The sequence below is a fragment of the Sparus aurata genome, chromosome 21, assembly GCF_900880675.1.
Source record: "Sparus aurata chromosome 21, fSpaAur1.1, whole genome shotgun sequence".
In the NCBI taxonomy this organism is placed as follows: Eukaryota; Metazoa; Chordata; class Actinopteri; order Spariformes; family Sparidae; genus Sparus; species Sparus aurata.
This window is the reverse complement of record NC_044207.1, coordinates 10540159-10561378: the sequence shown is the minus strand read 5'-3', so window position 1 is coordinate 10561378 and position 21220 is coordinate 10540159. Positions and strand designations below refer to the sequence as shown.

General features: G+C 40.2%; 1 protein-coding gene across 3 annotated transcripts in view; it reads right to left on the bottom strand.

Moving 5' to 3' along the window:
- LOC115572764 (low-density lipoprotein receptor-related protein 8) overlaps positions 1 to 21220 on the bottom strand; it is a 93389-nt gene that overhangs the window by 53624 nt on the left and 18545 nt on the right. For all 3 annotated transcript variants that reach the window (XM_030403196.1, XM_030403199.1, XM_030403197.1), the window contains exon 3: positions 7286 to 7408. In XM_030403196.1, the coding sequence (XP_030259056.1) occupies positions 7286 to 7408 (123 nt within the window). The remainder of the gene's footprint in view (positions 1 to 7285; positions 7409 to 21220) is intronic.

The following is a 21220-nucleotide window of genomic DNA, read 5'->3' as shown; positions in this document are numbered from 1 at the left end:
TGAGTTTACTCAGGAAAAGAACTTGGAAAAAAACTTTTGAGGTGACACATCAACATTTTATTATGGAACAAAGTATCAAAGCAGAGAAAGAAGAATCAAAAGGAAACAAACACTGAAAATGGGAGGACTTGGCATAAAAGCCGCATAGCAGATATACTATACATTTATGCAGAGTGTCCATTGTGTGCATGTCTACCTATCATTATTATTATTATTATTACTCAGGTGGTCATTAACAGCCTAGAATAAACAGACCTGCAAACAGATCTCTCATAGCAGCAACTATAACAATCCACATCTCCACATGAGAAAAAATCCAAAGGATTATACACACAGAAGTGTAGCATCCAGTATGTGCAATCCAAACATCTTTACAAAGAAAATATTTCCAATTATAAAGTCAATAAAAAAGCGAGGCGTTATCAGTTACTCCCCCCAAAAAAGCTTGACGGAGGTTGGAAGCTCAATTCCACAAAGAGGTTTTATGGCGGGGACTTCTCGTCAAAACCCCTTTCAGAGAAATATCTATAATCCACTCCACATTACATAACACTGAAAAAAACACAATAAGATGGATTTAGAAAGGAAAGTTTCATCTGAACAGTCCACAGTTCCCAAATAATATATGCGCCAGCACAGGGTTATGTCCTCACATAATGAAAGACTTTTCGATGAAAGATGAAACACTGTGAAGTTCCCTCATGCCTGTCAAGGCCTCGAAATGAATCTAAAAGCGAAGAGAAGATAAACCGACACGCAAAATTGAGCTGAACTCAGCAGTTTTTTTTTTTGTCAGAGAGCGTCAAGTAGTTAACACCCTTAAAACCCTAAAAGTGACTTGGGCAACTAAAAATGTCACCGCTGTGGCCGGGAGCAGAGGAGCTGCTGCACAGCTGGCTGCTGTGGCCCACTTCCTCCTTGATTACACATTAATCTAATACAAAAACTATGAGCTCTGGCACTTCATGTGCTTCTCCAAAGAGTCATTCATTTTTCAGCGCACGAGAGTAACTCCCTTAGTGTGGCCCGAATTTGAATTCTTAATACGGCAGTGTAACGCTACTCCAGCGTATAATTGGGAATCCACTCAGTGAGCCAGAATGATTGTGGCACAGATGTCTGCAGGATCGAGTCCAAAAGTGCGTGTGCAAATGCGAGCGCGTACTGTATGTTTGTGCGCATGTGAAACTGAAATAGACAGAGAGTACAGGAGAGTTCGGGGGCAAACTGAATGAAAAACAAGATGAGAGTTTTCTGCATGTGAGAGTGCAGCCCGGCTTATCTGGCTGTGGCGTAACTGGAGCATGATGCATCAAGGTGTACACTGTTCTATATGTAATTAGCTCGTGTAAAACGCTCACCGATCTCTGCTATTTGCATAATGGCAAATTTCATATCTCTATCACGGTACAGATTGGATGCAGTCAGTGTGAAATTCTGTTAAGACAGCCAAACAAGCCTCACTTCAGCAAAGTTTAATTGATAAATGTGAAGCTTGGAAGCTTTTGACTTTAAAGTGAAGTGATGCCTGGAATTGAAGTGGCAGGATATACCACATTTTCATGTGAGAGGTTGCTTTAATTTTAATTTTTTTTACAGAAAAATAGACCACATCAAGACATTTCCATTGACAGACGTACAGTTATCATTATAGCTTTGTATCCTTACCAAGCGGCCCACAAAGACAGGTAATTTACCAGTGAAATGAGGTTAATGAGATGGTGGATAAGAGAGCTATTCAAACGTAGGCTTGGTTGCTGTTGCCTAAGATGCAGCATGCCTTTCTGCACGATGTCCATCCTTGAGGCTTTTATTCGCTTCTCTTTTCTCCTTAGTGTGATAATGGCACAGTGGCATCCACTCAAAACGGAGAGACAGCTCAGATGAACTGGATCTCATTAGCAATCCCTCTGTTCAGTGTACAGACTTGATCTCAACGTATCAGCAACATTACTGACAAAGAGAAGAGTCTATACTGATTATTTTTCGCGGAGAGAAATAAAAACCGTCACAAAAATTCTCTCTGTTGGTTTTCACAAAAGTTTCACAAAACAACAATATATGAATGCAAGCAGGATCCCGATATACATGGCATTCTTCTCAGCCCAGATCTCTGCCTCTTTCTTCCACAGCCAAGAGATGAATCCTTCCTTCATTTATCTTTAATTGGATTTCCAATATAAACTTGTTATCCTTCAGAAGGTCCCTTTATGTCTCCCTCCTTGCACTTAACTTTTCTGGGGGTGACATTAGAAGCTTTGCACGGCTGCTACATAATTCATCCGGCCGAACCCACACATCCACAGCCAATAAAATGGAACAAAACTAAAATGAACATCCTCTGAAAGATTCACTCGGCTTTTGCTTGATTCATTTCCCGCTCTGCTTGCCGCATTTTAATTCCTTCCCACAATTACTTTAAAAAAGGGTTTTCAAGATCAAAGTGTGATAACGGTGGGTAGAGCCAAAATATCTGTTTCAAACTGGTTACACAATATCAGCGTCATCACTCACCATCCTCTGCTAAACCCTCAATACTCATACAAGATATCATTGAAAGCATTCTTTTAAAGTCCCACTGCTGTAAGTTACTGAAATATTTTTATTTGGTAAATGTATTCTGGTACTGTGTGATGGCTGATGACCATATGACTGTGATACTGGTAGTTACACTTTTTCAAACTTAGGTTTTTTTCCTATTCTCATGGCCTTAGTCGTGGCCCGAGTATGACTTAAGTATCAGCTAAACAGCTTTTGGAGTGGACGAGGATGGTGTCTGAGCATTTACTTTGTACCAAACAGCAGAAATGTGTGAGAACTGACACCCAAATGCACAAAAGAAGCTTTTTAAATCTTTATCATAATATACGTCATTCGTTCATACTCAAAGCAAATAGGGGCAGCATATCACCAGAAAATCACTAACTGTAGCTTAGTTAGCCATGCAGCTAGCAGTTGGAACTGGAAGCTGCGCAGGGAAGTGTTAGTGTTTACATCGCTAGCAGAGTACCTTTGGACCGGGATGGCCCTGGGCTAGCTGGTTAGCATGCCAACTTTGGTAGCTATCTCTGCAACACATAAATAAACATCATGATGTCAAATTGCAGTTTATTCACATTTTGATGATATTTGTTTCTTAATTTTTGAAGATTTTAATCTAAAACTTTTACATATTGCACTATTAGTTCACTCAATAGGCGTCTCTGTACTTTACCTCGTACACTACAGCTGTGACATTTGCTGCATGTTTTGGCCTCCCTTCCCATTTTCCTCTCTTTAGTTTATCAATAATAATGGCAAAAAGCTACCAAAAAATAGTTTAGAACCAACTTAACTAACCTGCAGCATCATCAGCAAGGTTAGAAATTAACTGTTTAGATTTCATATACAATATGATCCAGAATAACTCTACATTGTAAAAGTGTGTACGGAGGAGATGTAAGGCCTGACTAGCTGCACAACTCCTCCTGGTCATTTTGGCAGCTGACCAACATTCAGATATCTCAGCAAGCCCTTTGGTTTATTTACTGGTTATTTATTTTGCAAAACTAAAGTCAAATTTGAAATCTTTACCGCTGCCAAGGAGGTTATGTTCTCACCTGCATTTGTTTTTGTTTGTTTGCTGGTTTGCGCCAGGATTAAACAAAATCTACTAAACAGATTTCCACAAAAATGGATGGAGGATGATTCTAAATCCAGAAGAGACCCCATTAACTTTTGATGCAAATCTTAGAAAGGACATTTTCTCATATTTCTCCTGAAATAACGCATGGATCTTGATAAAAACAAAAAAAAGGTTTTGTATAAGGGGGCTGGTATGAGTACGATTTGATGCAGATCAAGTTTACAATTTAGAGTACAGGGTTATCAAGTTTGATGTTAAACACGCCTTGATTTAATTAAAGAGGACTGTTGGGTCTTGGTGGTGGTATGTACTCTACTGAGTGCCATTTTAGTTGTCTATGTGTTTTGTTAAGTGGCTTGACTGAAGGTAACGTTTAACAATTAGTCAAAATATTGTCCAAAATCCCAAAGAAGCAAAGTACAATTCCAAATCTCAAGAGCTGCATTTTTGAGAATTTTTTTGGCACAGACCCCAGCAAAAATATATTAATTAATCTAAATTCATTAAGCTTTATTTTTTTCTGTGAAATTGGAATACAAACTATTCCAACTAAACCCGGGACTCCTATGGCAATCACAAAGTAAGATTTGTATTATTTTTTTTCAAGTGGGACATGACAATAATATTTCCACACCAACATCTGATATCATGCGCTACACACATAATAGAGTGTTGTTTCAGATATTACCGGAAATGTATTAAATTTGAGGATAACGTTTGTCCGATGAAGGCACTGAGATGCCTTTTTCAGTGTAACACATTTCTGGTACTATAGTGAGTGACTGAGTACTTTCATTATTTATCAGAGAATTGCTTTCAGCTCCCTCTGATATTTGTAACCCCAAGAGGGAAGCAAGTAGCCACAGGAAAAAAGAAATTAGCATTTGAAAAAGAAAGAAAACAATTAATCACTGGTTCAGGCCTCCCACGCCTGAGCCCCTGCTTGGCTGCCGAGACGTCAGCTCACCTAACCACCATCAGGGCTTGTGTGTGGGTGCGCTAGACTGGCACAAGCTAAAAGTGAGCCAGCCAGATATCTTCAGCTCTAACAGCTTGGCAGAGAGGTAATTGAGGCCTTTCCATGCTCTCGCCATCAGACAACGTTGAGTATTGGAGTGCGTGGGCGAGTGGAGGCATGCGAGGCGGCTGAATGGCCGCCGGAGCCCAGATGACAAGGAAAATTAGCAACCTGAATGCAGGTTCTGGGAGTCAAATTAAATCCTGTCTTTAACGTCTGAGATAAATGCACGACAGCGTATCCGGATGAAACATGTAAAATGTCAACACATTTAGCCAGCCATGGCCTTTTTTTTCCCTAGTGTAAAAAAATATGACTGTAACAGTGGATCCCACTGTGCCACTCTAAAATGCTGTAGTTGCTTGCTGAGTTTTACACAACCTGGTTCTTATTTTTGTAGTTTAGTGCATGGTTTTAATCAATAATAGCACTGAGTTCACAGATGAGATCAGTCTAAAGGCCAAGAAGCACAAGCTGTCTGACAATCATAAAGGTTTTAGCAACACATATTTGAAAGGAAAAGATGAAGGGGAATGGTACAGTACAGTTTAATATAAACGAGGGCTGTCAAATGATTAATTTTCTTAATCGCGATTAATCGCATTTTGTCCATAATTAACTCGCGATTAATCGCAAATTAATCGCAATTTTTTGGGCACATTTTTTTCTGTTCTAAATGTACCTTAATGTATTTTTGTTCATGTTCTTAATACTTTTAACAACATAAGAAAGGGTTAGGCAAATATGCTTTCTTTATGAAAATGTTTATTTAACACGCAGGAAAATAAAAGGCTCAAAAAATATCCCCTTCACTTTTGTCCTATCGACCAAACCATCTGGCAGTGTTTGAAAAGTGAATTTGCCGTTTATAAGTCCTTTCTCCATTTCCTTGCGCTTTTCACTTTTCAGTCCACCGTGTTTTTCCCGAACCGCCACCCTTGCTTCTTCTTCTTCTGATTCCCTAACTTATTCTTCTGCCACCCCCTGGATCAAGACTACAGGTGCCATCGACAGACGTAAATCATACAATGCGCATTTCTTTTTTTTTAATAGCTAGCGTTAACCGTGCGTTAAAAAAATCAACGGCGTTAAGAGGATGTTGCGTTAACGCGTTATTAACGCGTTAAATTTGACAGCCCTAATATAAACATCTGCCATTGCCAGCAACTTCCTGATTTTTCTGGTCAAAGATGGATTATGACTGACATCATGGGCCCACTCACATTTGGTTTAACCTCGAAATAAGTGGTTTAGATCTTCGTCTCTCGTGACATCTTAACATCTATTTGTAATCCATTTGCTTCAGGCTGCATGCTTCACTTATTGGACCTCTTCATTTTAACAGTGTTGAGAGGCTTGAAGAGATGCGAGTATGCAGTATTTCACAAGAAAAAAAAAGCAAAGTTCAAAGTCTCAAAAAGTAATTTTTTGCCGAATCCTGGTCTTCCTCTTTTGCATTCCAGTAATCATTGAACAACTCGCAGTGTCATGTGGGGTACATGTCCCTCAGACTGAGTAATGCTGGTTTAGATATGGTGTAGACTATGGTATATTGAAAGTTTTTGACAGATATTTGGATTGTGATATGAATCATGATTAGTGATTCATGGAAAAGAAAACTATTAAAATAATCTAATTTGTTGGGGTCTGTACCAGGCAAACATGTTGTCTTACATCTGGAGAACAACTACAGTTGCATTACATTAGTCTCGCTTAATGCACACAGACTGGCCTGCCTCATCTTTCTCTCTTCTCTTCTGTTTTCTCTTTACCAGCAATGATATCTTTCTTCATCTGCAGTAAGTTCTTCATAAAGTCACCCTCTCATTAGGGATTGCATCAACCAGGTGCACTTACACGTTTGTATAAAACAACAACATAAGTAGGCCTGCATTCAACAGGAGAGATTGCATCACCATCAGTGCGTTAGCAGGAGGGATGTAATACCACACAGTGTCTCTCTAGCTGTCGGCAGAGCATGTGTGATTGACAATAGATGGGACAGCAAAGGGAGATTCTCCACCAGTTAATATATCGCAGATGGCGTTGTTCTCTCAGATAGACATAAAAAAAAGGGGGCGAGGGGGTCGAGTGTGACAGAGTGAGGGGTGTGCGAGAGCGAGCCTGTGAGAAGGTGAGGAGCTGTGAGAGGGTTACGGCTACCTTTATGTTTTGGTTGTTTTGGCGTGGTTACGGCCGACAGTAACCCGTACTGTTACAGCAATAAATGTTGGTTTGTTGAACAACACTTCTTTCCATCTTTCCAACAGGTCCTGGTGGATGCTACATTTCCCAAACATGTCATTAACTCACAGAACATTTGACATTATAACAGAACATTACTGCAGGGTCGCTACACTATATATGGAAAACACTGCTATCATTTATTTGTCCTTTATCAAAAGATTACAGCTATTACTGTGGCTAAATAGTCATCTTATTGACAGCCTGGCTGATTGTCTGATCACTTGTGTCTCTTGCCCTGATAGACACTGTTGTACCAGATACTTTGGAGAGTGCTATATTCATAACAAAAACAGTATCAAACCTTCAAAGAAAAAGGAAAACCCCATAACTTGCAACAAACTGGAAGCATCTTCAAAAGATGTCCTTGATAGGAGAAGCTATATGCGTTCACTTACTGCAGGTCTCCTCTGCCTCATCAGAGCCATCGGGACACTCTGGCTCCCCATCGCATCGCCAACGTCCCGGGACACATTGGCCGTTTAGGCAGGCGAACTCTGCTGGGGCACATGTCTTCCTGGCTGCTCAGAGAAAGAGAGAGACACAGAGAGAGAGAACAGGAAGTGTGAGGACTGTGCAGTACGACAGGGTAAGAGCATGGTCATCCTGCAGTAGGGCTTAATCTCTGTCATGAAACTGGCCACATTATCTGAATCCGAGCAATCATCCCTCTCATCAAAGGCTCATCATCTCACATTATTCCTCCGCAGCCCTCTCCGGTGCTCTCTCTCTCCTGATATCCTTCACTAATTATCTCCACTTTCCCTATTTTCTCGACACTCATTCATTGTGCTGTCTCCCCCTCCCTCCATCTGCTGCTCTCCAAAAGTCTAATCTCTCCTTCAGGTTTCCCATCTCAAAGCATTGAAACGGATGCTGATTGCTGAACACTGCCAGCTCGGGGAAGGTTAAACCTTTTACCTCCGAAACCTGTTTACCGCAGAAAGCTACGAGCCAGCAAGGCCACGGGCTGAAAAACATGTCAAGCGTGCTGAGAATTGGAAATCAAAAACATCAGGCAAAGGCCTGTTTAAGCAGTAAGAAGAAAGTGATCGAAACTTTCAACATTACAGAGCTCATCAAAGTTGCTTCCCCAGTCTCACTAACCCGCTGTGTTCAAAGAGAAACGTGTACACAAAAAAAAAAAAACACCTGTAGCAAGGAGGCTGCAAGCTCGGCCAGAGAGCCAGAAGCAGACAGAGGTCAGAGCCATTCAATTTCCTCAGCCTGTTTCTCCTAGAGGACCTGCAGTACAGTCCAATAAATCACTGGCTAAAAAGGCCCTCAGCTGAGCTCTCTGGTGTTGCTACACGGTTGCAACTGTTCCTAAGCTGGCCCCCATCTTGGCTCTGATGCGTCAAATTAGATAGAGCATTTAGAGATGTACGGGGAGCTTAAGCTTAGCTGAGGGGCTGTAAGGAAAGAGAGCAGGCAGTGATTTTTCTTCACTGCTCTCACACTAATCTTACTCACTTCTCCAACACCTGCTCTTTCTTGACCTTAGTATCGAAGGGCAGGAAAGTGCAACTGTTAGCTCAAGTGTTAGTATGAACATAGTGGAGAAGTTATAATTTAACTTCAGTCAAAATATTTTGCACTATAAACATTTGTCACAACTTTAATCAGAAATTCACTTTCATTTCTCACCATTGTGGAATTGTTAAAACAATTTGGAGGGACTCACGCTGGAGGAGCAAGGGAGGCAAGTGTTTTTATTGTCTCGAGAACATTTCCAGTGACAGACACTCATTTTGTGTGCAACAATTTCTGTTGCTTTCCAAAATGGACCGTTCGTACCCTCTTCACACCTGGTCAGCAATGCGGAGATGTGAAGGAGCCACTGAGCTTTTCTCTCAGCTCTCTCTTTTCAACCTATACACGACACCTCTGTCACTTTTAATGTGAACAACAGAATGCAATGCTTTAAATGTCTACTAAAAGACACTGCCTGAAAACATACTCTGCCTTAAGCGAGGCCATTTGGAAAAACTACAAACATTTTCGATTTCCGTATGAAGCAGCCCTTACTTGGACTAAACAAGGAGTGTTTAGACTTTCATGTCTAAACAGACTTTCATGTCTGCTGCAGTGAATATTGTAAAGCTTGTAAATATCAATTTAATTACTTCGTCAAATCTTTTCAGTAAGATAGAGGGTTTCCAGAGACTTTTGTTAATGCAGTTGTTATTCAAGGACTTATTTAAGTGATCCAACTAACCTTACTTTGTTTAAAAGTATAACTACAACAAAAGCAATCAATTAATAACTGTTGAATAATAAATGATAAACTACTTCACACATATACCTTAATATCTCCTTTCTGATTAAAAAAAGCTGTTGTTACTCTCTTCACTTTCATCATTAGTTTGCACCCGATCTGATGTCACTTCAACAACAATATTTTCATCACAGTCAATTTAGTGCTCCAAAGTTTGGGGTCCGTGTTCTTTTGCCATTTTAATCTTTTTCCTTTTATTGGCCAGTCTCAGATATAGCTTTTTCTTTTCTGCTCTGCCTAGAGGGCCAGGATCCTGAAGTCACCTCTTCACTATTGACGCTGAGACTGGTATTTTAGACGTACCACTTAATGTAGCTGCCAGTTAAGGAGCTGTGAGACGTCAGTTTCACAAACTAGAGACTGGCATGCACTTGCCCTCTTGCTCACTTCTCTTTCTATCCTGGTTGGAGCCCGTCTGCGCTATTCTTTGAAGGGATTAGTACACACTGTTGTCAGAGATCCTGCAGAGAGTTTCTTGCATGGAATAGTCTTCATTTTTCAGAACTAGATTAACAAGTTTAAAAGTCCTTTTTCCCCGGCCATAATCAAACGCATAAATGCTGATGCTCCATGCTGATGCAATGGATGGCCTTTCAATTTGCCAAACTTGGATTAGCAAAAAAAAAAAAAAAAAAACACTGTACCACAGCAGCGATGGTTGCTGAAAAACTTTTATTTGCCACAATAATGGCTAGACTGTATTTCTGGTCAACGTCTTGCTGTTTAAGTCATCAGAGTTGTGCTTTTCTTTCAAAAATACAGAAATTTGTAAAACCACACTTATAAGTGGTTATAGGTAAGAAGGTATGGTGCAACAAAAGTGGAAAAATCAGTATTAAAACTAACCCATTATAATAACGGAGTGACTTCACACTCAAACTGAAGGTAATACTTCCGTTTAGTTGGTGCTAAACGGTCTGTAAAAACAACAATTCTTTTATCACATCCACCGTCCGTTATTGCCTCATTTTGATTGATTCAGATAGTAAAGTCTTACCTGTACTACCCACTGAATAAAGGGTAGTATTATTTTAATCAACACACAGAGTTTCATAGGTCTCATATCAGTTATGGCAGCTGGACAGAGCAGGGCTGTTTGGAGAGACATGAGTAACTGTAAACTTTGAAAAGTGAGGGGGACATATAGACCACTATTCTAGTCTCACAACTATGTCTCATCTTTGGCTATCTTTCAACACGCATAAAATCCCTCTGAAATCTAATTATCACATTTACTGTATGGGTCATGTTATCTATGATGTGACTGTAAGTCTTGTTAATGCAGTTCAGATATCATACCAGTTAGCCCGCCACGAGAAGCACTCAGATTAGAAACTGCTTGTCTCTAATTCTAAATCTTGTTTAATTGCCCCATTCTCAATTATCTCTAGTGTCAGCATGGCAAAGTCAAAGCAATAACGGCTCATCTTGCCTTGTTGACGCAACCACAAGCAAATTATGAAATTTGTAATAGTGTCGCTCTGATAAGGACATGTGTTTCAGCAGTAAATGTTTTGATTTCACTTCAAAAATGTCAATTAAGTATCTTCCTCAGAAGTTCTATGAGACCCCATTAAACTAACAATCCTTCCCCCTCTGTTGTTCCTTCACATCTCTCTTCTCTAAACCCCTAGCGTCGGAGTTTGCCACCCAACACATTTTTGTTTGTTATTTTTCTTAGATCAAATAAAGCACAAAGGCTTTCCTGAGTGCATCTTAAGTGCCACCTTTGTCCTCATTAGAGAGCAGGAACACGGGCCTTTGTTAAAGGTGAAGACGGATGATTATGGGGCAAAGGAGGACTGTGACATCCTTTTAACCATCACTTCCCTCAAGTGTATAAACTCATTAGTGCTGTGCTCACATTATGAAAAAAAAACAAAAAAACTGCTATTTCCTGCAACACAGACGAACACATTCGCATACAGTATAAATACTTTCAAATCCTGTTTATCACTCATGTAGGTAGGTGTGGCGGTGGAAGACAGCGAGAGACACACACCGAGAGACCCTGAGGCATAGTACCAAGTTTAAAGGAAACAGAATAATTAGATTCATAACATCCGACAAATCCTGGAAGATTCAGAAATTTCTTATTGAAATAATTATTCTGACTCCCATGAGAAGAACAAAAAGAGAGCTGAGGGCAGAACTGAGAACTGAAGGCGAAGCAGTAGGCGCTAGTGCTCAAGACTTGATTTGATTGGAGGACAAAGACCTTGAAAATCTGGATCCAGATAGTGGCCTGTGCAGGTTAGATGTGCAACTATTAGGCACTTTCTCTCTGGGAGTCTGAGCTTCTTACCCAATCCAACTGAGCTTGCTACTCATTTCAGTGAAGGTCTACAGGGGCCATGGTTCACTTGGCAATAATTACCTAGGCCAGCTCGTGCCATCTGCTTGGAATGACTTTCTGGTTTAATTAGAAGGTTTTAAAATGTTAGGCTCGTAGGGGGGCGGCGAGTGTGAGGGTGGGCTGAAAAGGATAGTGATGGGAGAATGAGGAGAAGGCGATCCGACGGATAGAAAGAGAAGAAATAACCAAAGTGAGTAATAGCAACAGAGATGGAGACTGACACACACAGTAATAATGCTTTGTGGAATCCTAATGGAAAGTGTGATACTGAATAAAAACAGGCAATATTACTGTAGATGGCAGGGATAGCACTAACTGATCATTGATCCCTGTAACTTGCTCTGCATGCATGTAAACCCTCTCTTACATGCACACACACAGACACTCAAAAACTGTTTCTCCCTGTTCAACTATGAATGGAAGACTTTCCCAGCTCCAACACATCTGTGAAAAATCCAAGAAAAAAAACCAAAAACAAAAGCAAAAGCAATCCATTGTTGTGTGAATCACCTATCGTGAGCATTACAAATGGGATGTGACACAGACAGACTGAGGGCCCTGCACAGGGGAGCTCACCCAGCCATGTTATGTCTCCTGGAGGAGGTACAGTGGGAAGGAGCTCCACGCTCCGACAACCCCACCTGGAGCCTTCTCCTCTGGGGCCCATGTTGTCAACATTTCACCACTTCTAATCCTTTTCATCTTTCTTAAACACAATCCATGTGGCTGTGCATGGTAGACCTATATACAGTATCAGTTTCCCGTCACATTGGGTTGATGTTGAGATTTATGTTTATCAGATATTGGGATGCCAGTTTTCTCACCATATATGTCACGGATGAAGGACTTTCCTCAACAGCAAAGAGTTGTGTAAAAACTGTGATGAATCTGCCTTGAGGAGCTGCTAACCAGCATATCAAATTTTTCTTCCAATGGCATCCTTAGTATTGCTTAACAGAGGAACATGAGACTCTCTCATGTAATGTAAAAATCATATCGGCCAATTCTAAGGCTACTAGTTTTATTCAAGGTAAAACAACGTAATTGATAACCCATTAGCTAACATTAACACTAAATCGCATTTGATTATGTCCAGTATGTTTCACTTCAAGGCTTGAATAAATGTATCGAAGACGTGTGTAGATATTTTAGAGTTAATTTGCACCTATCCTATCCTACTGTGTAACACTATCAAACAGTAATGTTAGCTCTGAAGTTGCTGGATGCTAACGTTAGCTGTTGTCTATCAAATATGTTCTTTCACACTGAAATATGTCCCAATTTCTCTCCGGATTTTGTGTGGCCATTGTCTTTTCAGTTGTTGATCAATCAGGAATCAGTCTGATTTCCATCAATCTCAAGCAATAGCAAGTTCAAAATGCTTTAACATTCGATTTATAAACAAAACAGCACCAACGTTACTGAATTTATCTAAAATCAATCCAAAAGAAAAGTGGTTTCAGCTACAGTCTTGTTAGTTTTGTCAACTCCATTACTGTTCACTTAAAAATGCTGTTAAAGCACACAGAATTAGGCATTATCTTGCAACAATTCACCTTGAGAGTCACATTTTTTAATGCAGGCCAACCCTGGGAGAGTTTCATGTCCGTTCAAGCCATTAGAGTCCTCCAACTTACCATTGTCTATGAGGAAAATGACTGTACTTCGTATGTGGTGCTTATTAGCAAATGTTAGCAACTGAAATGGTGAACATGGTTTACATTATACCTGTAAAACGTAGCATGATACCATTGTCATTATGAGCATGCTAACATTATCATTTCAGCTAAATTAGCACTGCGCCTAACTATAGCCTCACACAGATGCGCACATCGGCTGTAGACTTTTTATTTTCACCATGTGATAGAAAAACATTTTTTTAGAGTCAAAAATAAGTCTAAAATTCAAAACCTCAACCTTATGAAACCTTAGTGTGAATATATACGTGTGGGTTTTAGGTTGTTGGATGTCACTCTTAATGCAACCTGTCAAGACCTGAGCTCAATCAATCATTCAGTGACTCAGTGAGCAGAGTGCCAGACTTCAGTCATCTGACACTCGCTCCCTAAACCCTTTAAGTCTATTTCTTTTACCATGAAGGATATTAATGACAGCTCTTTTCATTTGAAGGCCATGAGAAGCTTAATAGGTAATGCAGTGATAAGCACATTCTCCTGGGCATCAGAAGACAAATGGCCTCATTAGCTCAGAAGGAAGTAGGGGAGTGTTGTCGAAGCAGGAAACAATGTATCCTGTTGGCTTAAACCAGCATGCAAATGACTAAACCTTCCAAAATTAATGGGATATCATGGTAGCATACAAAATGCAGCAAGGCATCAACAAGACCTGGGACACGCTGTTCTTGAAATTGCTTTTGCGTCTGATCATAGCATTAAATTAGGGCTAATTTGAGTTTTGAGGTTTACTCTAAGTGCCAGATGCACTGGCAGACATTTTCTAATATTAAACCTTCAGTAGGAGCTAAGTGACTTAAAAAGTGTCCTTAGAGTAAGTAACTTCTCCAGTTGATTCTAGGTTATCCGTCTCTGAGGAAGAGACTTTGTATTGTGTCCCATCAGTCTGGCCTGTGTGCTGAGCGAACCAGCGCAAACACAAAAAGCTAAACAGGGCTGAGCTCTAACTCATTGCTGTTTGATAGAGTATTGATCTTGCAACACAGAGCCACAGAGTAGTGGCATCTACAGATTAAATCTTTCTCACTCTTGCTCTTGTAGCTTTTTGCCCTTTTGGACAAATTGAGCAAATCAAATGTTGAAGATAAGGTTAAAGGTATGACATCAGATTGATTAGCCTCCAAAGAGAAACCCAAGGTAAACTTACTCAAAAGGTTGTTGTTTTTTAATACTATGACGGTTAGGAAAATGAAACTGACTTTTGACAATTTGCCAGACAGTGTGCAATATTTTAGAGATATTTGGTCTTATTTTACCTCACCTTCACTAGTCTAAAGATGCAAAGGCATACTAATCGTGTACTAACAACCAAGTATATTTTAGGAAGCAGCTGTGAATCCTAAAACAACAACATCAATTTTAAATCAAATTTAAGATGGAATGGGAAGAGACGACAAAGAGATGAAAGAAAAAAATAAAACATGGATTTTGACATAAGTGTTACTAAACAAACACACCAGACACATCAGCATAGCCTCTTAGACATGTCCCATTTGTTGGTTGAGTTGACAAAGATAAATGACAAATTATATTCTCTTCCAATTAAACAAATGTACAAAGGTATCTTCCTGTGGTTTTTCTATTGTTTGGAATCCATTGTATGTCCATACTTCTTCTTTTTAGATTCTTTAATTCTTTATTTTATTTTATTGTATCTGCAGGGGAATCGATGGTCAAGCCGAGCCTTCCACTACGGTGAAAGATTTAGATTGGGAATTTGGAATGACAGGAAAGTAGCAAATCAGAAAATAATCAGGAAATCAATAAAGGACTTGAGCTATCAAGCTGGACAGATTTTTTAAGTCTGTAGTGAGAATGGTCTCACATTGTGATCAATGATAATTGTAATAATGAATGACAAATTAATGAGAATGTACAACTATCAACTTTTTAAGCTGCAATGAAACCTTGTATTGTCCCAGTGTGCATTTTTGCAACATCATATTGCCTCTTGATGTACAGATAAATGTTACTACAGGACAATTAAATCAAATCAGTGGAACTGAAATATGTCAAAAAGTTTTTCCTTACTGATAGCTAATAACAATCATGACAAAGATGGACAGTATGGCTGTATTTATGTAACTCACAAAACCTCCCATCAGGACTGCATCTCAGTACATTTAGGATGTCAGATGTAAGGGAAGCTACTTGCTGTTGCTCACTGCCCAGCTTTTCTTTTGACCTTGTGTACTGATCAAAGACACATACTGTGCTAATTATAGCTCTCAGCCTGCTAAAAGACATATTTTCTTTTCCCCTGTCAGGTCACATTGGCACAAACAACCTCCTGACCAAGGAGGAGAGAGGAGCAGGCTCAGCAAGCAGAGCTCCTTAGTTCCTTCGAGGCAGCATGAGGGTGATTTATACTGAAGACGTTTTGGTTCAGCTCGGCTAAACCCCAACAGATTCTCCCTGAAGTACGACGGAGCAATCTGACACAGAGTTACAGGTGGTTGTACACAGGCGTAAGGATGCCACCGAGTCATATCAACATTCAGAACAAGTCGTTTTTATCAAACTGTTTTCAAGCTATGATTACATTTTTTTATTCATGCTCATGTGATGGTCCACTTCCTTTTGCTCTGCGTGCTCATATGGAGAAAGCACAGGGGCGGACATGAACACACACAGATACGCACACACACACACATAGCACATTGCAGTGAAATCAAATGGACAAATATTGCTGAGATAACACATACATTGGTGTTTCTGCCTTTCACCACATGACGCCTCGTCCATGTGTCTGACCTTCTGCTACTTGCCTTTTTTCCCCTGTGTTTGCCATTTAAGGTAAGCAAAATACGGTTGATTTAAAGCCATATGTCAACATTTTCACACTGTTCCTTCAGACAAACTAAAGACCAGGCCAAAGCTACAGGGGACTTTGATCAAACAAGCTGATGTTTGTTAAAACTGAGTTTGGTCAAGGGTGAAAAGGAATAAACAACGGGCAGCAGACAATTTTTCTATATGCTATTTACAGTTCCCAGGTGTGTTAAATGTACCATAACCGCAGGGTAAGTCTAGTCAATTTGTATTGAATGCATTACGCTAGTGACCAAAACAAAACAAAACTGTGGCACTGTTTTCGTAAAAAGCAGCAGGTTATACAGTCATGTTAAAAATCCATTTTTGAGTTAGTGTTTTTTCACTAATAGACATTTAATATATATCACTTGTATTGAGCTTCCCTGTTTACTGTTCAGTCTCCTCCCATCATATCAGAACTGTGTTAAGTTACTGCTAATGCAATAAACACATTCACTACTGCTGCTGCCTCACATCAAAAGCATTTAACTGGTGCAACTCAGGGTGGTTTTTATTATGAAGTTGCAAACATTTTATCCATGTTGCACTTGCGGTTACTGCACAATCTGATATCACTCCAGGCCCATCACTGCAGCTGACCAGTCACGTTTTTGTAATGTCATAGCTTTGCATCTCAAGGGGAAAAAAACAATAAAATCGCTTTCTTGTAATTAGAAATAATGTTCCTGAAGCAACGTCATGTGATGATCAACATGATGTGACCACCAGTAACCCTGATGTCACCAAATCTACCATAAATCTGAGGGATTTTAACATGAACATGACTGAAGTTGGAATTCATTATAACAAATGATCAAACCATGTTGACCTCTATAACAAGTTTGGTTCACTTAAAGACATTTTCGGCACTAGGTCGCTGTGACTCATGATAGGCTCTGTAACATGAGAGGATGGATGAGAGGAATATAATTAAATAATGAACTGACCTACATTAGCTAATAACACTTACACAAGTTTATTTCCACTATAGGAGCCTGTGTATAATTTTTACCATACATCCCTCTAAGAGAAATTCCATGTGCCATGCAATAAGCTGCTGTAACTCTTAAATGTCAATTTTTTGCTATTGTGAAATGTCTGTGTAGAATGGTTTCCATATCAACAAGGAGGCATCAGGTTCATCCGTGTAGAAAAAGTGCCCACATAACCTATTTATACCATATCTGTACGTATATGAGATCAGAATGTAAGAACAGAGAATAGAGTGAGGTAGGTGATTCAGCCTATGGTATTTCGAAAGCGACATCAGTGATGCAACCTTGCTGTAATATCATCCAATCCTAGGTAATTACCATTTCTACTGGAAAGTCTAACCTAGATTCAGCCAGGCATTTAACGTCTTGTTGCGGAGTTAAAACAATTGTTGTACAAGTGGCTACACAGTTATATATTGAGGTACAGGTTCTTCTCTCTGGGGTGTTCCCTCCATGAATTGCAGCAGCCTGAAAATGATTCACAGGGGAGCACAATCAAACCCCAGGCGTGTCAGAGCAGAGCCGAGCAGACACATATCACTGAGACATGGAAGACATAGCTTCGAGAGAACCGCCTCCAGAAACAGACTACTGGAACCGCACCGGAGGAAGAAGTGATGGCGGAGGGAGTCAACAGCACAGCCACAGTCTGCAGCAGTGCATGAGGTATAAAAAATATATCAAATTACTGAGCATTTCATTGAGAAACCTGTGCTTGGAGTGAAATAAAGCATGTTGGCAGAGGAATCTAATTATGGTGGGCAGTGGCGGAAGCAGGCAAGGTCTTAACAGCGGGTGGTTTGCAGGAACCGGCCCCTACTGCTGTTTCTTAATCCATGGCAGGGGTCAGACGATGTGTACTTTTCCGCAGTTGGAATGCACGCATTCCCAAAATCCTACTTTTATCAGAAAATGAGCAGACAAACAGGAAACTAATCCTACTAGACAGATGGACGGGCCTCTTGGTGGTATGATGAAATTTTGAAAGCTTCATTTTTATAGAGGCCAGCTTCTCTGACAAGTTCACATACCGAAACACAATCCTTTGCAAAAGGAATATTTCAGCATCATTGGCGCAAAATATGCAGATAATGATGCATTGTCCAATAAATAATAATAATTATACAGCACACATTTATAGTGTCATGAGAGGAGACAAGCTGGTTGGTGTAGTCTGTCACCTGCCCCACAGCTTTAGGTAACAAAGTCTCCCTAGTCCAGAAAACAGGCAGACACACAATTTGAGGACGGTTCCCTCAGCCAAAAGACGACACCTCCACTACAGCTCTTCCCTCCAGATTCTCTCCAGCACACTTCAGTGGAAATGGCTCCAAATCAACACGGCAGCCAGATGCTCCTTCTTCTCCTTGCTGGCCTGAAACACAGCAGTCTACAGCCTTGAGTCCAAACCAAGATCCTGGTGAATGTAACTTACATATTCTGCAGAGGTTTAACCTGTCTGCTTTGTGTTGTGCTGTGTGTTATTGAGTCCTGAGGTCTTGTATTTCTCATCACCGTCTTTTCCCCAGAGATGTATTGATCAGACTCTCCGTTTTTTAACCTTTAATGACTCAGGGAAGCCTGACTGCACACACATAATCGTCCTCAGAAATGCTTTGCTTCGCATTCAAATCGCTCAATCCACCTTAAACCTGTTGGCCAAAGTGCCGTCATTTATACATCAACTACTGAGCGGCTCCAGCTGGGGGTAAAGAAGCCTGCTTCAGGCAGATACTCAGATATTCGAGAAGGGAAAAGCAGGGAAAAGAAAAAGTAGAGCACAGATCTCCAGTCTCCAAGGACCACATCTTTAACATGCATGCTATCGCTGCCCAAACCTTTCAGTATTAGTTTTGAAGTTAAAAAGAAATCTGGAATAAAGGCTTTCACAACAAAAGATACAACTAACTTTACAATGTGACACGCCGGTTCACAGATAAGAAGCAGAGGACTTTCAAAGCCTCATAGATGATCTCAAGGGAGACCATCAGTGCTCTGAGTTTATAGTAGAACACAGTGCAAGATCTCTCATTAAGTGTGCAAACGTAGCAAACAGTTCCGAAGATTGACTACAAAACATCTTGAGTTCAAGAAGTTTGGCGCTGACAACCACCATCTGAAGTGTGCCTACACACTCACAAATTATACTTTTGCATGTTCACACACATTAATCTTTCTATTCGCTCTCATCCAACCCTATAGACCTGGGGAGGGGGGGAGACACGAAACGGCCTTTAACCCTCTTTTACAGCAATTTGAGAACAAGTATGACTCAGAAATGAGCCTCTGCACTGCTGAGCCATCAGATGAATAGAAATGAATGAGGAAAATCCCAAAGTGATTTCCCCCTTCACTTGGACAATCTTGCCTCAGTTTCAATGCAGCTGCACACAGGAGACATTCCTCTTAACAATCATTATCCATCTGTCAGAAGTAATTATGGCTCCAGGACCAAATGCTATCACTCACTAATGAGACCTGACTGACACAATCCATAAAGTCTGCAACAATGAAAGGGCTGGTGGGTCTGTCATTTTAAGATGAGTTTGTGATGGGAAGCTTTTACCTCATTTAAACTCAACCAGGTCATGTGCTTTGTTTAAAGCTGATAGATGACAAATACAAAACAAGGCCAAGAGTCTACAGCCATGCTAGCCGCTCTCGAGGCTGTACTTAGGCACAGCCGTTTGAGCTGAATAAACTCAGTATGTTAATGTGCTCACAATGATCATGCTTACATGCTTATGTAAGCACAGCCAGGGTACTTCATCATGTTCACAATCTTTGTTTGGTATTTTTCGCTTGCTACTGTTTGCTTATCATATTTAATGGCAACAGTCCATACAACATATGAATGTGCATATGTGAAGGTGCTCCTGCTTGTCGTTACGAATTTCCCCTTGGGGATCAGTAAAGTATTTCTGATTCTGACTTTGAACCAGGTCACACCACTTGAAGAGATTAATGTTGTGTTAATGACACGTTTGGGCTCTCTTGACCTGCCAATGTTAACAACAGACATTTGTGACTCCACTCTGTTGAACTAGTTTTGAGCTAGTAATGGCAATATCCCCTGACTCCTTTAAAAAATGCCTGGTTTTAAGAGTTGTTGTGTGTGGAGACAACTTAAAGTAGTTTTGTAATCATAAAAAGTGTCTGTCTGCACCAGCATCAGTGTTCCAGTCTGTCCGTTTTCACGTTTTAAATTGTTAAATCTGCTTCCGTGTCTGCAGTGCATCATATCTCCCCACAGCCGTTTGAATACACTGTTTCAACTGATTTCACCATTGACACCCAAAATATCAAAGAATATAACACAATGACCATAAGGATGTCAAATTTTACAAATCCAGTAAACAGTAACCCTATAAAAGCCACTTCAGTGATCCCTGTGGAGAAAGTCCCCAGAATTACCTTCAATTTTCAACATTCAATTTTGAGACTTGTTGCCTTAGGAGAAACTTTATAAACATTGTCAAATGTTGTCTACAACAAATGTGTAACTATTTAGGCCTCCTTGTTAGTTCAGCATTATGCAAAAAAATATTCTTTTGAGTAAATACGTTGTATGGGTTTGTTCCAGTGATGTAGGTGTATATTTGCATATAGAGCATGGAGGTGCGATCCAATCACAAATCAAGTGAGGTTACTCAAGACGCATTTAATGCCAGGTCTGAACAGCCTCTTAAAGTCCTAGATGCAAATAAAGAGCCAGATATTAGAAAGGTATAGATGCATCCTGTTACTCAGTCGGGAGCAATCTGTGGAAAATAGCCACTAACAAAATTGCCCCCTGTGATAATAGCAACTATAGTGACACAAATCATCAGTCTTTTTCCTGTCACATATATATTGACAGGAAAAAAGGCCCTCCGGCAATTTCAACACATACAATCATCAGTTGGCAGGTTTTATCAGATCCCTGAGTGCAATCAGTGCAACCACCAAACAATCAGTATGGGGGGGCATGAGTGAAAGCCCATGAAGATGAGCAAAACTATGGTGTCTGCGTGTTTGTGTTTTTTTTCTTTCTGGATAGTTACTGGCTAGCAAGCAAAACTATTTTGCTGTAATTTCACTGCTTAATACTACTTTTTCCTCTTCTCGTTTTTATTTCTCTGTCACCAATACACCTTCACCCCCTAGAGAGGAGAAGGATCAATCTGATTAACACGTGGGGCTGATAACCCTAACCC